This window comes from Entelurus aequoreus, linkage group LG22 (genome assembly GCF_033978785.1).
Source record: "Entelurus aequoreus isolate RoL-2023_Sb linkage group LG22, RoL_Eaeq_v1.1, whole genome shotgun sequence".
Taxonomy (NCBI): domain Eukaryota; kingdom Metazoa; phylum Chordata; class Actinopteri; order Syngnathiformes; family Syngnathidae; genus Entelurus; species Entelurus aequoreus.
In genome coordinates, this window is record NC_084752.1 from 31255746 (window position 1) to 31280084 (window position 24339).

A 24339-nucleotide genomic window follows, 5' to 3' on the forward strand; every position below is an offset into this window, starting at 1 on the left:
CTTGAAAGACCAGCAGCTGCTACTGATGTTGCGATATAGATTTCAGGCCACATCGCCCATCTATGCTAATGACTTCAGAGGCTACCTTTGTTTACAAGCCGGAAGTCGCTTCCTGATTTGCTTGCATAGGACACGCCCCCGCCAGATGCCACCTGTGTCAACTTAAAGAAGGTTAATTGGGTTATTTGTGGAAATTTGGATGTTAGGAATCCACATTGTTGTTGCTTTTGAGGTCATTATAAAAGGCTGGCGTGTTGACAGTGGTTTTGTGTTCGGAGCGGGGATGTAGTTGAGGTGGTTGAAGATGGGAGGCTGGTCTGGGGCTGGTGGCTACTCTTGTATGCGAGTCGCCCATCTTATTATCAAGTTAATTAAAGCTAGCATCTGACAATGTCACTCGTGCCCTGCAAATGAAAAAAAAAAGAAAAAAAAAAGAGGGAGGAGGAAGGAAGAAAAGCAAATTTAAATGGTGCACTCTCATGGGACCTCATGTCAAGGGCTGCTTTTCATCGAGCGCCGCATGCGTTTGGCTCGCATCGCCGCCGGGAGAGTGGCGGGGCTGAGGGGCGGGGGCGAGGGGGGCCTTTGTGAAAGAAAGCGCTTTTATAAGCGAATGACAAGAAAGCGATGTATTTTGATGTCAAGAAAATAAATAGGCATCAGAGAGAGCAGCGGGGACATAAAGAAAGAGATGGAGCGACATCAAAAGCGCCTCTTAAGTGCTCAAAGTTGTACTGAGATAGCAGAGGAGAGGTTTATAAGGCGACATTAAAGAGGCCATTTAAACAAGCAGACATTGAAATGCAGAGGCGCCCGCTCCCGGGTCAAGTAACGGAGGGGATTATATGCTTCTTCATAATAATATTAATTAAACAATTTACATGCTAATAAGGTAACAATTATCGGAGCTTCTGGTGAAAGATGCGGGTTATTACAACACGCCAATCCCGGGGCTGCGGGGTCAGGCGCGGAACAGCAGAGCGAAATCTCGACTCAAATTAACATTCTGTCAGCTGCAGAAATTGGATAAATAAAGTTGAATTAATTCACAGTATAATGGAAGTAGGAGGGGAGGGGCGGCAGGCGCGAGGGTGTGTGGGGGGGGGGGGGGCACTTATTCAAGCAGCTCTGATTACCATTCAGTATTCACCAGCACGCCGCTGTCTCTCTGTCAAGAAATTTAACACAAAATGAAGCAGTCACCGCCTCGGGCAAGATTTGGCCCCTACGACACCGTTTACAATTTATATGTATAATCTTTTTCTCTGGCGGCCCCTCCCCAGCCCCCCTGCCCCCTGCATGGAGGTGTGGGCCTGCACAAGCCGTTGGTGCTGGCCCCTTTTCACCACTGTAAATTTCAACACCTCCCACTTTCCAATGCACACTTCAAGTCGAGGGCCATTAGACAAGACCTCAACTGGATAATGAGCCTATTTAAAGCGCACGCAAGACACGTACAGCTGCGAACACGCAACAACAATACTTAACAGATGACTTTCTCATCGGGGTTGGTGTTCCTTTATTCTACCAGGGGCCAACACGTATGAAAACGGTTCAACGGTTCATTTGTGTTTACAAATGCTTCTGTGGTTTTTGATTGATTGAAACTTTTATTAGTAGATTGCACAGTGAAGTACATATTCCGTACAATTGACAACTAAATGGTAACACCCAAATACGTTTTTCAACTTGTTTAAGTCGGGGTCCACTTAAATTGATTCATGATACAGATATATACTATTTTCATAATACAGTCATCACACAAGATAATCATCAGAGTATATACAATTAATTATTTACATTATTTACAATCCGGGGTGTGGGATATGGAGGGGGGGGGTTTAGGATTGGTTGGCATCAACACTTCAGTCATCAACAATTGCATCATCAGAGAAATGGACATTGGAACAGTGTAGGACTGACTTGGTAGGATATGTACAGCAAGTAGTGGACATAGAGAGAGCTCAGAAAGTATAAGAAAAAGTGTCTACATTTGATTATTTACATTTGATTATTTACAATCCGAAGAGGTATGATGTGAAAGGGAGGGTGTTAGTTTACGGTTGAAGTTGCCTGCATGGAGGGGTTTTTTTAGTGCGGTTTTGAAGGAGGATAGAGATGCCCTTTCTTTTACACCTGTTGGGAGCGCATTCCACATTGATGTGGCATAGAAAGAGAATGAGTTAAGACCTTTGTTAGTTCAGAATCTGGGTTTAACGTGGTTAGTGGAGCTCCCCCGGTGTTGTGGTAATGGCGGTCATTAAGGAAGTACGTTAAGGAAGTAGTTTGACATGCACTTCGGTATGAGGGAGGTGTAGTGGATTTTATAGACTAGGCTCAGTGCAAGTTGTTTAACTCTGTCTTCCACCTTGAGCCAGCCCACTTTGGAGAAGTGGGTAGGAGTGAGGTGTGATCTGGGATGGAGGTCTAGAAGTAATCTGACTAGCTTGTTCTAGGATGTTTGGAGTCTAGATTTGAGGGTTTTGGAGGTGCTAGGGTACCAGGAGGTGCATGCGTAATCGAAAAAGGGTTGAATGAGAGTTCCCGCTAGAATCTTTCATGGTGCCTTTGTTGACCAGAGAGGAGATTCTGTAGAGAAATCTTGTTTCTTGGTTGACCTTTTTGATTACCTTGGTTGCCATTTTATCACAGGAAATATTAGCCTCTAGAATGGAACCTAGGTAGGTGACCTCATCTTTCATTGTGATGGGCCTTTTGTTTCCCAACCCTGATTTCTAGAAGGATGTTTTTCCGCAATATTTTAGTTGCTTTTGTTAGAAGAGGAAAATTAAGTGTAGTAGAAAGGGGATTCATATAGCCCCATTTGTCGCGGTTCACCTGACACATGAAACGTGACACATTGGTGGGGTGATATGCACTTTATCCGCCAGATGGCAGTAGAGTGTTGAATAACTTAGGGTTGCATTGGGTTAAAAATATTTGGCCAGGGGCCGGGCTGTATATATACTGTATATATTAGGGTTATACGGTATACCGGTATTAGTATAGTACCGTGATACCAATGAATCATATTCGGTACTATACTGCGTCTGAAACGTACCGACACAATATGTTACTGCATATGTCAGCAGCTAAATTAGGAGCATTTGTATGCTTACTTACTAAGACAAGTTGTCTTGTATGTTCACTATTTTATTTATGGAAAAAAACTTGCAATAAGAAACATATGTTTAATGTTCTGTAAGATTTTTTTGTTAAAATAAAACCAATAATAAAAAATGTTGTGGTCCCCTTTATTTAGAAAAGTACCGAAAAATATTGAAACATTTTTGGTACCGGTACCAAAATATTGGTATCGGGACAACACTAATATATATATATATATATATATATATATATATATATATATATATATATATATATATATATATATATATATATATATATATATATATATATATATATATATATATATATATATATTCCGAGTGCGATGACGTCACGTTATGGAAAAATGCATCTTTGGACAATATGATTTGCCTGAGCGGCTAGGAGACACTGAGAGTAACAAGCGGTAGAAAATTGATTAGAAAGGACCGATTTTAAAAAAAAAAAAAAAAAAAAAAAAAAAAAAAAAATCCATCCATCCATTTTCTACCGCTTATTCCCTTCGGGGTCGCGGGGGGCGCTGGAGCCTATCTCAGCTACAATCGGGCGGAAGGCGGGGTTCACCCTGGACAAGTCGCCAGCTCATCGCAGGGCCAACACAGATAGACAGACAACATTCACACTCACATTCACACACTAGGGCCAATTTAGTGTTGCCAATCAACCTATCCCCAGGTGCATGTCTTTGGGAAAAAAAAATAATAATAAAAAAAATAAAAAAATAATTATTATTGTTTTTTTTAAACTTGGGACTTCCCATGGGCCGGATTTTGGACTCTGGCGGGGCCGTATCCGGTCCGCGGGCCGTAGATTGGGGACCCCTGTTGTAGTGTCTTAACATGTTAAATTAGTTTACACACACCAGCACAATGACATCTCTCTCATTAGTTTGATGCCCTGCAAACTATGGCGACACTAATAAACATAAATGAATACCTCGCAAAACATGTTTGTGAAGGCAATCCAGGCCTTGCGATTATGTAATGTACAATTGTGGCAATTTCCTGCGTTCATTTTCCGTAAAACCAACAAAACCCAAACTGGGTATGAGGCCGTGGTCTTCCGACGCAGTATAATTCAGTTTTTAATCCCAGCAGATTCGAAGAAATAAAGGTGATTTTAGAATAGTGCACGCACAAAATCAATCAAAAACTTTGAAGAGACCTCCAAATCCTGCATATGGAGTATAGTTGATCCACAGTACAATGAACGTTAGTGAGTCACTGCTGACTTCTGAGACAATTCTCAGAAGAATTCAGTAGAATTTTGTATTTTAGGGTTACTATACTGTAGGTGATCACACGGTATGAAAATACATAACTTGATTTTTGTACCCCAACTTTATGAAGGATTCTGTTAGACAAAATGTTTCGCATTTAGTTTGCCTCGTTTTTCGCACGCCGTCTCAGTTATCGTACGACCAAACATTCTACCGAACAAACCAGACCGTTCTGCAGAATAAAGTGCCCAAACAAAATATCCCACGTCTCGAAAGTAATTTCCCCCAGCTGCGTTGCCCCTCTATGACATCATCACTGGTTGACAATGTATTTCTTTCGAACACAGTTACACCACAAGTCTCTATATTTGTGCTTCTACCCTTCTGTCTTTTCTCACCACTCATCGCCGAGTTTGATTGATTGATTGATTGATTGAGACTTTTATTAGTAGGTTGCACAGTGAAGTACATATTCCGTACAATTGACCACTAAATGGGAACACCCGAATAAGTTTTTCAACTTGTTTAAGTCGGGGTCCACTTAAATTGATTCATGATACAGATATATACTATCATATATACTATCATCATAATACAGTCATCACACAAGATAATCACATTGAATTATTTACATTATTTACAATCAGGGGTGTGGGGGGGCGGGGGGGGTAGGATATGGACAGCAAGTAGTGGACATAGAGAGAGAGAGAGAGAGAGAGAGAGAGAGAGAGATCAGAAGGCATAAGAAAAAGTATCTGCATTTGATTGTTTACATTTGATTATTAGCAATCCGGGGAGGATGTTAGTTTAGGGTTGTAGCTGCCTGGAGGTGAACTTTTATTGCGGTTTTGAAGGAGGATAGAGATGCCCTTTCTTTTATACCTGTTGGGAGCGCATTCCACATTGATGTGGCATAGAAAGAGAATGAGTTAAGACCTTTGTTAGTTCGGAATCTGGGTTTAACGTGGTTAGTGGAGCCCCCCCTGGTGTTGTGGTTATGGCGGTCATTTACGTTAAGGAAGTAGTTTGACATGTACTTCGGTATCAGGGAGGTGTAGTGGATTTTATAGACTAGGCTCAGTGCAAGTTGTTTAACTCTGTCCTCCACCTTGAGCCAGCCCACTTTAGAGAAGTGGGTAGGAGTGAGGTGGGATCTGGGGTGGAGGTCTAGAAGTAACCTGACTAGCTTGTTCTGAGATGTTTGGAGTTTAGATTTGAGGGTTTTGGAGGTGGTAGGGTACCAGGAGGTGCATGCGTAATCGAAAAAGGGTTGAACGAGAGTTCCCGCCAGAATCCTCATGGTGCTTTTGTTGACCAGAGAGGAGATTCTGTAAAGAAATCTCGTTTGTTGGTTAACCTTTCTGATTACCTTGGTTGCCATTTTATCACAGGAAAGGTTAGCCTCTAGAATGGAACCTAGGTAGGTGACCTCAACTTTCCTGGTGATAACAATGTCACCCACTTTTATAGTGAAGTCATTGACTTTCTTAAGGTTGATGTGGGACCCAAACAGGATGGATTCCGTTTTACCCAAGTGTATGGATAGCTTGTTGTCAGCGAGCCAGGTGCAAGTTCTACCGAGCTCAGCACTGAGGATTTTCTCCACCTGTGACTTGTCCTTGTCGGATACCAGCAGGGCAGAGTCATCCGCAAACAAAAACAATTCACAGTCGCATGCCGATGACATGTCATTTATGTATGTTAGGAACAGTAAAGGTCCCAATATACTGCCTTGGGGGACTCCGCAGCTCACCGAGAGGGGGGGGGACGACGACACGGTGCCGTTCACCTCTACCACCTGCTCCCTCCCCTCCAAGTAAGAATGCATCCAGCTCCATGAGGTTTTGTTAAATCCGATTGCTCTGAGCTTATCCAACAGTATAGCATGGTTAACGGTGTCAAAGGCCTTCTGAAGGTCCAGCATGACCATGCCGCAGTATTTGCCCGCGTCCACCTCATGTTTGATGTGGCCGGTCAGATAGAGAAGGCATGTGTCAGTGGAGTGGTTAGTTCTGAAGCCGGATTGGAATTTGTACATGAGTTTATTAGTGGCAAGGTAACTATCGACCTGTTCATAAACTATTTTCTCTAGGGATGTCCGATAATATTGGCCTGCCGATATTATCGGCCGATAAATGCGTTAAAATGTAATATCGGAAATTATCGGTATCGGTTTTTTTATTATCTGTATCGTTTTTTTTGTTTGTTTGTTTTTTTTATTTTTATTAAATCAACATAAAAAACACAAGATACACTTACAATTAGTGCACCAACCCAAAAAACCTCCCTCCCCCCATTTCTTTCTGTTATCAATATTCTGGTTCCTACATTATATATCAATATATATCAATACAGTCTGCAAGGGATACAGTCTGTAAGCACACATGATTGTGCGTGCTGCTGGTCCACTAATAGTACTAACCTTTAACAGTTAATTTTACTCATTTTCATTAATTACTAGTTTCTATGTAACTGTTTTTATATTGTTTTACTTTCTTTTTTATTCAAGAAAATGTTTTTAATTTAGTTATCTTATTTTATAATTTATTTTAAAAAGTACCTTATCTTCACCATACGTAATTTTCTCCATTACTTTCGAAATGGAACTGAGAATAGAAACAGGTCGGTAGTTGCCAGGTTCCAATTTGCTTCCTTTTTTAAAGAGGGGAGTTACTCTTGCTATCTTAAAATATTTTGGTACTTGGCCTTGTGTAATTGATAGGTTTATTATGTGCGTGATGATCGGGGCAATGATGGAGGCAGAGTCCCTGAGGAATCTGGAGGGAATATTATCGAGGCCGGTGGCCTTGTTAGGGTGGAGCGCGCTCAATTTTTTAAACACCTCATCAGCTGTGACCATTTCTAATTTGAAATCATCGTTGGATACTCCTAGCTTTCTGTAGAAGGCTTTAATGTGTTCTACACCAAAGCGACCAGAGTGGTGGGACAGCTTGTTGACCAGAGTTGCGGCTATGCTGGTGAAAAAGATGTTAAGTCTGCTAGCTACCTCCATTTTGTCTGTAATGAGGGAGTCACCCTCCTTGATGCTGATGTTGGTGAGTCTGGTTTTAAGTTTCTGGCTGCAACCAGGAAGCTGGTTGTTGAGAATTTTCCAGAGCTCACGTGGCTTATTTGTGTTTTCCTCTATTTTGTCGTTAATGTAATTTTTTTTAAAGGATTTAGTCAGGTTGGTTGACTTATTTCTTAATTTATTGCATTGCTTTTTGAGAGTTGAAAGGAGTAATTTGAGGTTGATATTATTGGGTTGTTTATCTACTTCTGTTTTACATTTTTGGTATTCAGAGTATTTTCTGTCTCTGTCTTTTATGGCAGCTAATAGGTCCGGATTCATCCATGGTTCCGAGCGGGCTTTGATCCTGACTGTTTTCACGGGAGCCATGTCATTTAGTATCTTTAGGAACGCCGTTTTGAAGCGATCCCAAGCAACATCGACCAGGTTGCTCGCGAGCACAGGGGACCAGTCCCACTCATCTAATTTTAAATTGAAATTGTCATTGGAGTATTTTTTGAGGGATCTGGATTGGGCTGTTATGTGGCCATTGGCTTTGGACTTAGCTATTTTGCGGGTGCAGAAGGTTAGATAGTGGTCGCTAAGACCACAGATCATGACCCCACTATTTTTTATTTTAGGCCGGTCTGAAGTGAGAATGAGATCTATGGTTGATTGGGTGGAATCACACACCCTTGTAGGTAGCGCTATTAGCTGGGAAAGACCGTGCAGATTACAAAACTTGCTGTAGGATCTGAAGACAGGCGCATCTTTGCGTTGAATATCTGTGTTCAGATCCCCAGTTATAATTTTCTCCACGTTGTCTGTCCCTGCCAAGCACTCTTCCAGAGCCCCATAGAAATCACTCTGATTAGGGGGTCTATAGTTTGCCAGCAAGTCTTTAATAAAGGTAAAAGTGATGTTAAATGTAAGTTAATCCATTATATATATATATATATATATACATATATATATATATACATATATATATATATATATATATATATATATAGGTTAGGTCAGGAAAAAACACAGGCTATTTCATCCCTTTATATATATATATATTTTAAAAATCCTGCGAAACAGGCTTGTAGGGATGAAATAGCCTCTGTTTTTTCCTGACTTAACGTATATTACGCTCTACCCCGGTATTGAGCACTGTATAACGGATAAACCACAGAAACCTTGACAATATATATATATATATATATATATATATATATATATATATATATATATATATATATATATATATATATATATATATATATATATATATATATGTATATATATATATATATATATATATATATATACGTTAGGTCAGGAAAACACACAGGCTATTTCATCCCTTAAATAAATAAATATATATATATATATATATATATATATATATATATATATATATATATATATATATATATATATATATATATATATATATATATATATATATGTATATTAACAAATCCTGCGAAACAGGCTTGTAGGGATGGAATAGCCTCTGTTTTTTCCTGACCAAACGTATATTCCGCTCTACCCCGGTATTGAGCACTGTATAACGGATAAACCACAGAAACCTTGACAATATATATATATATATATATATATATATATATATATATATATATATATATATATATATATATATACGTTAGGTCAGGAAAAAACACAGGCTATTTCATCCCTTTATATATATATATATATATATATATATATATATATATATATATATATATATATATATATATATATATATATATATATATATATATATATATATATATATATATATATATATATAGCCTCTGTTTTTTCCTGACCTAAAGTATATTCCGCTCTACCCCGGTATTGAGCACTGTATATATATATATATATATATATATATATATATATATATATATATATATATATATATATATATATATATATATATGGCCCTGCAATGAGGTGGCGACTTGTCCAGGGTGTACCCCGCCTTCCGCCCGATTGTAGCTGAGATAGGCTCCAGCGCCCACCGCGACCCCAAAGGGAATAAGCGGTAGAAAATGGATGGATGGATGGATATATATATATAAAAAAAATCCTACGAAACAGGCTTGTAGGGATGAAATAGTCTCTGTTTTTTCCTGACCTAACGTATATTCCGCTCTACCCCGGTATTGAGCACTGTATATATATATATATATATATATATATATATATATATATATATATATATATATATATATATATATATATATATATATATATATATATATATATATATATATATATATATATATATATATATATATATATACATACACAACTGGCGGCAAGCTTTTAATTTGGCATATATATACATACATATACACTACCGTTCAAAAGTTTGGGGTCACCCAATCAATTTTGTGGAATAGCCTTCATTTCTAAGAACAAGAATAGACTGTCGAGTTTCAGATGAAAGTTTTCTTTTTCTGGCCATTTTGTGCGTTTAATTGACCCCACAAATGTGATGCTCCAGAAACTCAATCTGCTCAAAGGAAGGTCAGTTTTGTAGCTTCTGTAACGAGCTAAACTGTTTTCAGATGTGTGAACATGATTGCACAAGGGTTTTCTAATCATCAATTAGCCTTCTGAGCCAATGAGCAAACACATTGTACCATTAGAACACTGGAGTGATAGTTGCTGGAAATGGGCCTCTATACACCTATGTAGATATTGCACCGAAAACCAAATACCACATTAGCAATGTATAGAGTGTATTTCTTTAAAGTTAAGACTAGTTTAAAGTTATCTTAATTGAAAAGTACAGTGCTTTTCCTTCAAAAATAAGGACATTTCAATGTGACCCCAAACTTTTGAACGGTAGTGTATATATATATATATATATATATATATATATATATATATATATATATATATATATATATATATATATATATATATATATATATATATATATATATATATATATATATATATAGGCCAAATTAAAAGATTGCCGCCAGTTGTACTGAATGGACAATCCCACACAAACTGGGTTTGGATGTTTCTGTTTCTCAGCATGTCGCCAATACAATGTTTGCAAAAATATTCATACCACACACTGAATACCGTGTGAAAGCTACAATTTTGTGTGTATTATTAGTGTGTGTGTTGCGCGTGATTTACTAAGTAGCGTGTACAATTGGTAACAGGTACAAAAGTCATTCAGACTGTCCTATTTAAATTAGTTTTTTTTGTGTATTACCGGCTTTGTGCACCCATGGAAAACTATTTTCCCTCCACATTCATGTCATTTTGCAATGTTGAACTGGCAGCAAACATCTATAATCTGTAACATATTGAATCCCAATATAGACAACAGAAACTATGTTTTTAGCACGCTGATGATGTGCTCCGCGAGGAGGTGGTGGACCATCTCAACACCGCACTGCATTCATGTGGAATGATCCAAATGCAAGAAAATGCATATAGCAAGACGTTTTTGCATTTTAGAGATATATCATAATAATTTATTACCTAAATGAAAAAACAAACACCATTTAAAAAGACCAAGAGACACCAAAACACATACATTTAATTTGTTTTAATCAGCCCTTTCAGTCATCCAGCAGCTATCATAAAATGTATTGAAAAGACAATTTGTAATATTTTTTTTATCCTTGACAGTCCAAATACAGTGCATCCGAAAAGTATTCACAGTGGATCAGTTTTCCCACATTTTGTTACCTTGCAGCCTTATTCCAAAAGGGAATATATTCATTTTGTTCTCAAAATTCTACACACAGAACCTCATAATGACAATGTGAAAAAGTGTATTTATTTTTATTTTATTTATTAAAAATAAAAAACAAAAACATTCACAGCCTTTGCCAAATACTTTGTTGATGCACCTTTGGCAGCAATTACACCCATTAAGTCTTTTTGAATACGATGCCACAAGCTTGGCACACCTATCTTTGGGCAGTTTCGCCCATTCCTCTTTGCAGCACCTCTCAAGCTCCATCAGGTTAGATGGGATTAGTTGGTTTTCATCCAGGATGTCTCTTTACATTTCTGCATTCATCTTTCCGTCCATCCTGACAGGTCTCCCAGTTCCTGCTGCTGAATCTTTGCCTCTTCAGACCAGATCATTTAGTTTCTTGTGGTGAGATGGTTGTCCTTTTGGAAGGTTCTCCTCTCTCCACAGAAAAATGCTGTAGTTCTGACAGAGTGACCATCGGGTTCTTGGTCACCTCCCTGACTAGACTAAGATGAATGCAGCAATGTACAGAGACATCCTGGATGAAAATCAACGCTTCCCATCCAACCTGATGGAGCCTGAGAGGTGCTGCAAAAAGGAATGGTCAAAAATATGTGCCAAGCTTTTTGGCATTAAAAAAGACTTGAGGCTGTAATTGTCGCCAATGGTGCATCAACAAAGTATTGAGCGAAGGCTGTGAATACTTATGTACATGTGATTTGTTAGTTATTTATTTTTTATAAATTAGCAATTTTTTTTTTTAAACAAACCTTTTCACATTGTCATTATGGGGTATTGTATGTAGAATTTTGAGGACGAAATGAATTTATTTCATTTTGTAAAAAAGCTGTAACAGAACAAAATGTGAAAAAACTGAAGCGCTGTGAATACTTTCAGGATGAACTGTATGTTGACGCATCTACATAGGACGACGCTGCAGCTTGATCGCCTCCTTTCTCACAGCCATTTCTGCGCAACTACCAGTTTGTACGTCCTTTTTAGACATACTAACTATAGATGCTGAACAACTGCTGCAGAACAGTTTCTGGCATGATAAATCACACTATGTGTGCTAAATATTTATATTTGCATTTTCTCCTCCCAGAACAGTGGGCGTTCTGATGATCAGCATATATTCTGCATACATGAAGACAGTGGTAGCTGCACCTGTGTCTGCAGCAGTGATCAGGCTCAGAGGCTAACTTACTGTACTACTCCTTAAACATAGGCAAACTTCTACGATTAATAACGTTTTCTTCTGTTCAAAACATGTATTTCTTTGTCTCAATTTGTGCGCTAAAAATAAATCATGATCGTTTTGACAGCTCCCCCTCTATTCCTACACAATGGACTATTCAATGTAGTTTTCAACCGTATATTATGAATGTTGACTATGTTCCTATAGTAAACACATCCCTGATTCACACCCCTGATCAAACCATTGTCTACTAAGACAAAATGGGGGATTTCAATTGGAATATTCTCACGGCTATGAAAGGAGGAGAGATGTTTATGAGTCCTTCAATAAAGAGGTCATATTATGATTGTGTTCTACATTTAAACCACTTCCTTGTGGTCTACATAACATGTAATGGTGGTTCTTTGGTCCAAATTTTGCACGATTATGTTTTACAGACCGTTTTTTGAAAACGCTTTCTGACCGTCGCCGTTCTGTAGGTGGTCTTCTTTACGTGCCTCCACTTCGACTGCGTCTTTTCCCCGTCATCTTTGTTGTAGTTTTAGCGCTTCCATATGGAGTCTATACTGACAGATAGTTAGAACTATATGCTACCTTTACTTATAAATGGCAATGGTGGAGGATGCATGTGCATGTACGAGCCAGTCTGCCCCAAAACAAGAGGACAGAGAAGCGTGCACTGCAAATGTATTGCCACTTGAAAAAGATTTAACATATTATTTATAGAAATGTTCCTTGTTTTAGGAGCTATTTACTTATTCAAGTCATTGACTTTGCATCATAATCTTAATTTTAACATGAATTCACATTTTTAAATGTTAATCTTGGAAAAATAACCGTTTAAATAAGATATTTTCATTTTCCCCACATTGAAATACGTGTTTAAAGATCCTGCAACATGCTTGATTTAAGAACTTCAAGTCAAATTATGCTTGTTTTTAGATTAAAACACTTATTTTTATCTTAAAAGGCCTACTACTTTAGGATGTCTTATCAAGTAAAATGCGCTGCCTGCATGAAGAGATCATTTCACCAGTTATTATAGTAATTTTGTCCTTAAGTCTTTTTATCCTATATTTTGTGAGCTAGTTTTTGCAGTGAACGTCAGACTAAAATAGCGGACTCAGACAAAGCACTTTGGGTACATTTTTCTACCATATATGGAGATGTCCGCTGATGTCACAATTGGGGAAAAAGTCACAATTTGGGGCAAACTCCAAATGGCTCATTTGGATGAAGTATGGAGGAAGGCAATATTGTTTCAAATTTTTGGGACTTTTGCAAATTCGAAATGCACAAAAACATGTACCAATATGTAAGAAAAGTTGATTTTGTATAATAGGTACCCTTTAAATCGAGAAGCTACAAAGTAGTTTTGTTTTGCTGCACCCCTGCTATACTTCTGCAGTTAAAATGTGAATTTTATGTACAGTGTACTAACTTTTTTGATGATGTACCGTGCATACAGTATGTTGTTTGTTTACACTACTGTACATGTTATCATAAAAACGTTTAAACCAGGGGTCTCAAACTCATGGGGCCACATGGAGAAAAATCTACTCCCAAGTGGGCCGGGACTGGTGAAATCACGACACGATAACTTAAAAATAAAGACAACTTCAGACTGTTTTCTTTCTTTAAAAATAGAACAAGCATATTCTGAAATTGTACAAATTATAATGTTGTTGTTTTTCTTTTACAATTACCTGTTGCGGTTAATAGTATATATACTTTATTTGTCCTTATTTATATTTTCTGAATAAATTATGTGATAATGTTCATCAGTCAACTCATTGATGTTAATTTTCAATCTATCTAGATAAAGTTCAAAAAGTTAAAGTACTAATGATTGTCACACACACACTAGGTGTGGTGAGATTATCCTCTGCATTTGACCCATCACCCTCACCCCCTGGGAGGTGAGGGGAACAGTGAGCAGCAGCGGTGGCCGCGCCCGGAAACATTTTTGGTGATCTAACCCCCAATTCCAACCCCTTGCTGCTGAGTGCCAAGCAGGGAGGTAATGGGTCGCATTTTTATAGTCTTTGGTATAAAAAAATGATATCAAAATCAAATTACAATGTGTTATTTATGTACTTTGACCATTTTCCTCGACTGATGTACTAACATCATGTGGTTTATTTTGTACATAAATAGCATCATTCATTCATTACCATGAATTGATAAACGTGGAACCCGTCTTAAACAAGTTGAAAAACTTATTCGGGTGTTACCATTTAGTGGTCAATTGTACGGAATATGTACTGTAAACTGTACCGTTTCATATAATGTATTCTCTTCCTTTGCAATTTACTAATAAAAGTTTCACTCAATCAATCAATCATCTACAACAAAGGTGTCCAAAGTGCGGCCCGGGGGCCATTTACGGCCCGCAGTTAATTGTTTACCGACCCGCCACACATTCTGGAAATGCTATTGCAAAAATAAAAAAGAACATTAAAAAAAGTGGAAAGAGGTGAAATCTAACGAGAAAAAGTTGCAATGTTGACACAAAGCTGCCATGCAGGCTGTTTTGTTTTCTTTTGTCTTTCTTTATTTTTCTTTTTTTGCCATTGCTCAAAAAAAAAATAATGACAAAAAAATCCATGTTATAATGAATTATTTTCAAGGCTCCAATTACTTAAAATATTTCACTTTAAAATGTTTTATGTGGTAAACATTGCATATATTGTGTAGTTGCCATATAAAAACATCAACGTTTTCAAAGACAAAAGCGCTTAAAACAAACAAAATAATAGTTCAAATGTAAAATCGACAGATATATCTGAAGTTGATCTTGTAACTTAAGTGTTGAAAGTAAAAGAAAAACCTAATAAAAATGTATCACTTTATGAGTGGGGCACCTTTTGGATCCCGAATATATTTAGTGGTATTTTATTTATCTTTTCACTGTAATAACTCAAAAATATAAAATAATTAAAATCAATGTTGTCCTGCATTATTGATATTTTAGGGCTCTAATTACTAAATACCGCATAATTCAGTTTTACTACTTTGACAGAAAAGCCATAAAACCTTTTTATTTTTTATTACTTTGTATCAACTTCAAGTTGACATAAAGATTTACTGTAAGCGTTATATAATTAAAAAAAATAATAATTTGACTTATTCTTAACATTTTAATGACTGAGACCCTTTATGGTCCCTGGAACCCCTAAAGGTAAAATAAATAAAAAATCCATATATTTTGTTATGGTTTGAAAATGAAAAATATCAAAATGGCCCCCACATGCTTTAATTTTTCCGTGTGCGGCACTCAGTGGAAAAAGTTTGGACACCCCTGATCTACAAAGATACAAAGAATTGCCATTGCGACATCTAGTGGACACATTTAGAACAGCTGTTTCATTCATTCAAAAATTTCAGGTTAATTTTTATACTTAGCAAACTCATCCCGCGGGCCGGATTAAACCTGTTCGCGGGCCTGATCCGGCCCTGGGGCCGTACGTTTGACACCCCTGGTTTAAACAAACATTTAAATTCATTTGGGTGCCCCCAGTTCAAAAATCCTATTTGCGCCCCTGTTGAGATGCATTTTTTTAGGTTTAGTTTTTGTGATTTGTGCAGAAATGCACTGCACCACACTGAGAGGTTTTTATTTTTTGTAGCTGAGTAAAATAAAATACCAAATATTATAAACAGCTCTCAATGCATTATTCCCCAGTGCAAATCAAGAAAAAAACGACATGCATTTTGGAGGCGTACACATGATTGCGTGCACTTCTGAAGTGTTTCGCCATTAAATTAGGCGTTAAATTGAGTGTCCTGGTGCATGCTCGGACATGCAGAATGAATGGCCCACGTCAGGTGTAATTAGCGATCGAAAGTAAATAGGAAAAAAAAAATAAAAAAATAAAAACATAACAGCGCACCTCTTCGATTCCGCCGAACCACGTGACGTCACATGTCCATTAAGGCTTCTCATTGGTCGTGCGAGCAGATGGGGGAGTCCTAACGAGCTGGCTCCAGGAGGCGAGGCGGCTGGGGGGGGTGGGGGGGGGGGTTGATCGCGCGACATCTCGGGCTGAACCACAACACGTCGCTGCCGGCTTTCCCCCCCACACGCGCATCCGTGGCCGTGGGAGACAAGGCATCCTTCTTTCCCGCTCCTTCCCCTCCTTTTGCTGACTGCATGTTCAGCCACACGCTGCCCGCCTCCCGCGCATCCTCACTTCGGCCCCGCCGCATGCAGCCCGGGTGAGCATGGACAGTCGCGTCCTCGAGCATCATCCTCACGCCCACTTCGGAGGCTCCTTGGGCGGGCTGGTGGGCTTCCCGTACCCGCTCGGTCCTCACCACCACCACCACCACCACCACCACCATCAGCAGCACCACCAGCAGCACCACCATCACTCCCAGCCGCACGTCTACGAGCTCGCCGGCGCGCACCAGCTCCCATCCGCGGCCGCCGTCCCCTTCTCCATAGACGGATTACTTAACGGCGCCTGCTCAGCCTCGGTGGTCAGCTCCAGCGGGCTCTTGTCGCCCGACGGACAGTACAAACTCTCCGGTAAGGTCTCCATCTTTTTTATAATCGAAGTGCAAAAAATCTGCCACAATTCATTGCGTCTTATTTTGTGTAAATATTTGCTCGATTTTTACAGAAATGATTGTTTTTGTTGTTAAAGTGCTGCACAACAGCGAATCCAACCGATTGGAATGAAAAGTTGTGATCACTTTTATGATGAATACAAATATACTTAATTGAGCTGTAATTAATTGGCAATTTACTACATCATGCAACGATTCTCAACATAGATTCCGGGGACCCGGACAAAGAAAGTCCTGGTTGCAAACGGAGAAGAACCAGGACCAACTTCACCGGCTGGCAGCTGGAGGAGCTGGAGAAGGCCTTCAACGAGAGCCACTATCCGGACGTGTTCATGCGGGAGGCACTGGCCCTCAGGCTCGACCTAGTGGAGTCCAGGGTTCAGGTAATTAGCCGTTTTTTAATATATATTTTTAAAAATTGCATTTAAATTCAGTCCCTGCTCAAATATGCAGGAATTGTTAAAATGGTTGTTTGTTTAGGGCCCAGCATGCTTCCATTCTGCAGGGCATGCTTTTGTCAATTACCAAAGCTTCAATAAAGAAGGGTCACATGTGAATTATGCATGGACACAACCTATTGATTTAGGGGTTAATAAAATAGGCTATGTTGCTGACCTTATACTAGGGCTGAAAATATTAGTATTTTGTACTAATGGAGGAATTAAGTGACTACAAACTAAATTGCGAGTAATACAATTATTTAAATCTATGAATTAATGATCATATTTAATACTTGTGTTATTATTGTTATTATTTAATTAGTTTTCGTAAACAATATTGCATTTAAATATATTGCATGTATATGCTGCAGTTGCATCTTAATTTAAAGTTTATCTATCTAGTAGTATTCGTTATAAATACTAGAAATAAATTAAAACATATTTGAAATCAATTTAATTAGAATTTCCATCCAAATTATATACAAAACCTCAACTCAAACACAATAAAATGCTCCTAATTATAATACAATAATTATAGTAACTAAATAAATTGAAACAAATTATTATCCTATGAAATGATATAATTATGGCCGTATATTATTAATATTGTACAATTCCAAATATTATTATAAGTACTAATTCTAACAAATAAAACGCATGTTAAATCTTCTGGATTTGTAAGGGAAAAAAGAAAAAAAGTGTCATTTTGGTTTTGGAGTTGCCATGCACAATTGCGATTTACAGTGTATGTTGTTAGCAGATATTTTTGCACCTAAACCTGAGATTAGTCCGCCCTTAGCCGGTTAACGCTCCTTTATCGCGGGTTTGCGACATCGACAATCCACATTGTCGCACCGTGTCAGCGCCTCGTCCTCATTATGCGCCTCTCACTCGCCCAGCCTTATCAGCCACCAACACGCGGCCCTGAGCGAGCCTCGGGGCCGACCAGGGACAGCCTCCTAGGCGGCTATGAGAGGGCCGGGAGCGCGGCGAATTAGAGCAGAGGGCCGGTGTATCGGCGGGGGGTGATGGTGGTGGTGGTGATGTTCGGAATGAGACGCTGCCAGTTAGTTAGGGTGCAATTAGATCTAATTGGTGGAGTTGGCCATTAGGCAAAGTCATTGGTGATTAACGCAAAAGCATCTGCTCAGACCTCAAACTGCTGCAAGCCTGCAACCTTGCACACAGACATATTGTTGTCATCATCACACTTTATATGACTGAATACATTAAAAGCAATATGTTGAAAGGTACAAGTCACTTACAGATGCATATGTTTTTACTGCAGTAAGTTTCATTTATAAAATATTTTTTAATATCAGTTCAATACAGAAGCCATCTTTGTGTGTGTATCATGGTTTGTCCAATTGTTTTGCATATTGGTGTTCTGTGGAGGACTGAATGTGATGCCCTTTAATTAGTGAGTTAGCTTAAATGTTTGGGTTAATCTTGCATAATTTATCTTCAATTTATGTAATCCATTTTATTTCCCCACATAATAACAGTTAAAAATAGAAAAAAACAGAGGCAAACAGCAAACCGATGCATACAACAATGTTAGATGATGTTACTATTGTTTGTGCATTTACATTTTGACTTGCCATCCTTTTTGTTCTGTACAGCCTCTTTTGTCTTCTGCAGTAATTTACATAAACTATAGTCCCATTAGCAAAACATAAAAAATGTCAAACTATGGGGTGTAAATACACGTGAGCTTGAATTTACTTGAATGCCAACGTTGTTGCTAATTTATTTGAGGTGCAGCTTGTAGGATTACAGCAGGCACTTATAGCATGCCTTTTGTCATGTGGACAGGTTTGGTTCCAGAATCGACGTGCTAAGTGGAGGAAGAAGGAAAACACGAAGAAAGGGCCTGGCCGGCCTGCGCACAACTCCCATCCGACCACATGCAGCGGCGAGCCCATGGACCCTGAGGAGATCGCACGGAGGGAGCAGGAGCGCGCAGAGAAGAAGAAGCGTAAACAGGAGCGGAAGCTGCTCAAGTCGCAGAACAAACTTCTGCAAGGGGACAGCTTCCACACGCCCGGCGGTTCTGAGAGCGACAGCGGCGTGTCGCAGTTCACCGACAGCGAGCAGCAGCCTTGTTCAGGCTCGAACGGGAATATTCACATGGAACTTCCCCAGATGACTAGAGGCGCCGAAGGAGGACACCAAACCGAATCCAGCTGTGACCAAACCCGACACGACTTCAACCCCCAAAACCAAAGAAGAGAATCAGAGCAGGTTTCTCCGGGCAGTACACACAGCTCTGGTAACCCTGCAGGTCCGAGATCCTCGGCCTTGCAGAAGCGCAACCCTTTCAGCGTCGAAAGCCTTCTCTCGGACGCAGCGCCTCGACGGAAACCACATCTGGACTTCTCCTCTATGCCCACTCAGAGGACACTGGTGGGTAAAGGGCACTTCTTGCTTTACCCCATTACCCATCAGCCCCTCGGCTTTCTTGTGCCACAAACAGCCTTGAAGGCGGCGCCGTGTCAGGAGAACATCAACGGGCTCCACCTGGGACACAGCCTCCAACAGACTCCCACTGACCTCTCTTGCAGTCTCACTAAACCTACAACCACGGATCATAAAACACACTATCACAACAGTCCTGATAGCAATAGAGGCGACACCGAGGAGCATGCTGGCGACTGTGGTACGCTTTCCGCGTGTCGGACGTCTTCACGGTGCGCCGATTCCGAAGAGACGGCAAGTTTGACAGTCCAAACAGAGGCCAAGCTGACCAACGGCTGCCAAACTGAGGAACAGAGCGCCAAAGAGGAGCCAGCATCGCCGGACCTTTCCGAGAGTCTGAGCGTAAACACAGACTGTAGAGAGGCGGCCGAAACAGATGGTGAGGACGTGGATATGGACTAACTCACACTAAGGCGCCTTGTTCAGACACTGTCAGAAATAAGGGCACAGTTGGAATCCGTTTTGGTAATCAAGGTACAGTCTAAATGTACCTCACAGAGCTGATTGGTGGACTCAATGGCCGCTAAAGGTACAGGAATGTTCCCTAGCTGTCAAAGGCTCAATGGATACAAAAACCTTTAAGGTTTGGCAAGTTGTACTCCCTGGTGGTACATTTTGTTTTGAGAGTGAACTGTTCAAACATTCCCAAAGCTCTGCATACAGTAGATGCTTGCAAACATATCAGGAATAGACACATTTCCACCTAGCCGCGCAGTTCAGTTCGCTGTGGTACAGTCTGGAATGGTATAACCCTGATCTAGTGCACTGTAAAACAGCATGCAGGCATCATAGTAGTGGGACAAAAGCCTCTAGTACACAGAAATCTGTCAAAATAGCTGCATCAATTGTGTGTTGACCCAATTTTACACAGCCCTGGCAAAAAGCTGCCTTTCATACAGAACTCCGCAAAGGTAGAATATTGCTGAAATTATGTGCGACTTGGTCAATTTCACAAAGATATTGCTGCAATTATGTGTTCCTAACGCCAGTTTTACACAGATCTGGCACAAAAAAAAAACACCTTTCATACAGAACCCAGCGAAGGTGGAATATTGCTGCAATTATGTGCGACTAAGACAGTTTCACACAGTTCTGGCCCAAAACACACCTTATATACAAAACCGAATAAAGGCAAAATATTGCTGCAATTATGTGGGATTAACCCACTTTTACACAGAACTGGCAAAAAAAACACCTTTCATACAGACCCCGGCGAAGGTGGAATATTACCGAAATTATGTGCGACTTAGTCAATTTCACAAAGATATTGCCGCAATTATGTGTTTCTAACGTCAGTTTTACACAGATCAGGCAAAAAAACAAAACATCTTTCATACAGAACCCAGAATATTGCAGTGGAATATTGCCGCAATTATGTGCAAGTAAGCCAGTTTCACACAGAACTGGCCAAAAACACACTTTATATACAAAACCGAGTAAAGGCGAAATATTGCTGCAATTCTGTGGGATTAACCCACTTTTACACAGAACTGGCAAAAAAAACACCTTTCATACAGACCCCGGCAAAGGTGGAATATTGCCGAAATTATGTGCATATTAGTCAATTTCACAAAAATATTGCCGCAAATATGTGTTACTAACGACAGTTTTACACAGATCTGGCACACAAAAAAACACCTTTCATACAGAACCCAGTGAAGGTGGAATATTGCCGCAATTATGTGCGACTAAGTCAGTTTCACAAAGATCTGGCAAAAAACAAACCCTATATACAGAACCCAGCATTGGCGAAATATTGCTGCAATTATGTGGGATTAACCACTTTTACACAGAACTGGCAAAAAAACGCCTTTCATACAAAACCCGGCAAATGTAGAATATTGCCAAAATGATGTGTGACTATGACAGTTTTACGCAGATCTGGCAAAAACACACCTTTCATACAAAACCCGGCAAAATATTGCCGCAATTATATGCGATTAACCCAGTTTCACACAATGTGGCAAAAAACCCCACCTGTGATACAAAACCTGGCAATGGTGGAATATTGCCTCAAATACTTTTGTGTGCTATTCAGCCAATTTCACACAAATTTGGCAAACAGTTGCCTTTCATACAAAACCCAGTATAGGGAAATGATTGTGAGCGACAGAAATGTCCTTTTATATAGAACACAGTGAAAGTGGAATACTGATGCAATTGTGTAAGACTCAGTCAGTTTCACACTGCTTTTGCACAAGCCTGGTCACAGCTATGTTACATCTTTGAGACTACTTTGGAAGATGGATTATACGAGAGGTGATGTCTGAGTTAATTCTGCAGAACATCAGTGGACAAATCCTTAGGTCTTAAACAAGCTGTGTTCCAGCAGGCACAAGACATTGAAACAACGTTGAGAACTTGTTGAATTAGGTCCTGACGTTGAGCAACTCAAACATAATGTTGGAACAACATGCTTTTTAACGCCGTTTAATCAATGTCGGTTTCTGACGTTGATTTGATCATTGAGTTTTGGTCATTCCCTAACCGATATTCTAAAACACACAAATACAACATTGGAACAACATGCTTTTTAACGCCTTTTAATCAATGTCGGTTTCTGACGTTAATTTGATCATTGAGTTTTGGTAATTTCCTAACCAATATTCTAAAACACACAAATACAACATAGGAACAACATGCTTTTTAACGACGTTTAAACAATGTCGGTTTCTGACGTTGATTTGATCATTGAGTTTTGGTCATTTCCTAACCGATATTCTAAAATACACAAATACAACATTGGAACAACGTGCTTTTTAACGACGCTTAAACAATGTCGGTTTCTGACGTTGATTTGATCATTGAGTTTTGGTCATTTCCTAACCGATATTGTAAAACACACAAATACAACATCGGAACAACATGCTTTTTAACAACGCTTAAACAATGTCGGTTACTGACGTTGATTTGATCGTTGAGTTTTTGTCATTTCCTAACCAATATTCTACAAAACACAAATACAACATTGGAACAACGTGCTTTTTAACGACGCTTAATCAATGTCGGTGTCTAACGTTGATTTGATCATTGAGTTTTGGTCATTTCCTAACCGATATTCTAAAACACACAAATACAACATTGGAACAACGTGCTTTTTAACGACGCTTAATCAATGTCGGTTTCTGACGTTGATTTGATCATTGAGTTTTGGTCATTTCCTAACCGATATTCTAAAACACACAAATACAACATCGGAACAACATGCTTTTTAACGAACCTTAATTAATGTTGATTTCTGATGTTGATTTCATCATTGAGTTTTGGTCATTTCCTAACCGATATTCTAAAACACACAATACAACATGGGAACAACATGCTTTTTAATGACGCTTAATCAATGTCGGTTTCTGATGTTGATTTGATCGTTCAGTTTTGGTCATTTCTTGACTGATATTCTAAAACACACAAATTCAACATTTGAACAACATGCTTTTTAACAACGCTTAATCAATGTCGGTTTCTGACGTTGATTTGATCATTGAGTTTTGGTCATTTCCTAACCAATATTCTAAAACACACAAATACAACATTGGAACAATGTGCTTTTTAACAACGCTTAATCAATGTCGGTTTCTGACGTTGATTTGATCTTTGAGTTTTGGTCATTTCCTAACCGATATTCTAAACCACACAAATACAACATTGGAAGAACATGCTTTTTAACGACGCTTAAACAATGTCGGTTTCTGACGTTGATTGAGTTTTGGTCATTTCCTAACCGAAATTGTAAAACACACAAATACAACATTGGAACAACATGCTTTTTGACTACGCAGGGTGTGACGTTGAATTGACCATTGAAATTGGATACTTTTGCTAACCAACAACATGGATCCAACGTTAGACATCAACATTGTCTCAATTTACAATTTGCAACATTGTTTCAAAGTCAGTTTTAAAGGACATGCATCAACGTTGTATCAATGTCTTGTGCTGGGGTGAAAGGGGATAAAGTCATTCATTCATTACCTGTCACCCAGTGAATGAACTGCAATGTTTAGGCAGCCCAAAAGATAATAATCTGTATTTTAGCACAACTTTCAACAATAGCGGGATACTAACCATGGAGAGCTGAACTGCACAACTAGGTGGAAAAGGTGCTTTAATTCCCGCCTACTTTTGAACCCACCTGTCCAAACCACCGAGGTTAATCCTCCCCCTCATCATCCTCCCACGCAGGTTCTTTTCGCTTGAGCAGAACCTGCAGTTGCAACGGAAATCCTCAGCTATTGTACAAAGGAGAAAATGATATTTATATGTCAACATTTTGATAAATAAAAGCTATTGTTTAAAAACAAAAAACAAACGAGCGCTGTCTTTGCAGGCATGGAGCAAGAAGGCAAGGGAAAAGGATAAATCCTCGATCTTTGCCGCGTGCAGCTCACCACCGTCTGGCTGTTTGTATTTATTGCTTTAACAAATTTATTCATTTGAAAAAGGCCGGCCGGGAATGAGGTTAGTGGCCGCCGGCTATAGGACCCCGCGCCTCCTGCAGAGTTTTGATATGAAAGTAATTATTTTCCCACTGGCTGCTGCGGGGTCTCCAGGCGGCCCCCGTCC

At 39.2% G+C, this 24339-nt stretch overlaps 1 protein-coding gene and 1 long non-coding RNA gene across 3 annotated transcripts in view; one reads left to right on the forward strand and one right to left on the reverse strand.

The window, feature by feature from the left end:
* LOC133639477 (uncharacterized) overlaps positions 1-24339 on the reverse strand; it is a 183926-nt gene that overhangs the window by 39205 nt on the left and 120382 nt on the right. The gene's annotated exons all lie outside the window — the stretch shown is intronic.
* LOC133639249 (homeobox protein unc-4 homolog) lies at positions 16480-24015 on the forward strand. The gene is made up of 3 exons (XM_062032429.1): positions 16480-16817; positions 17066-17241; positions 19114-24015. The coding sequence occupies exons 1-3, from the start codon at positions 16511-16513 to the stop codon at positions 20176-20178; spliced, it is 1548 nt and encodes a 515-aa protein (XP_061888413.1). The 5' UTR covers positions 16480-16510; the 3' UTR covers positions 20179-24015.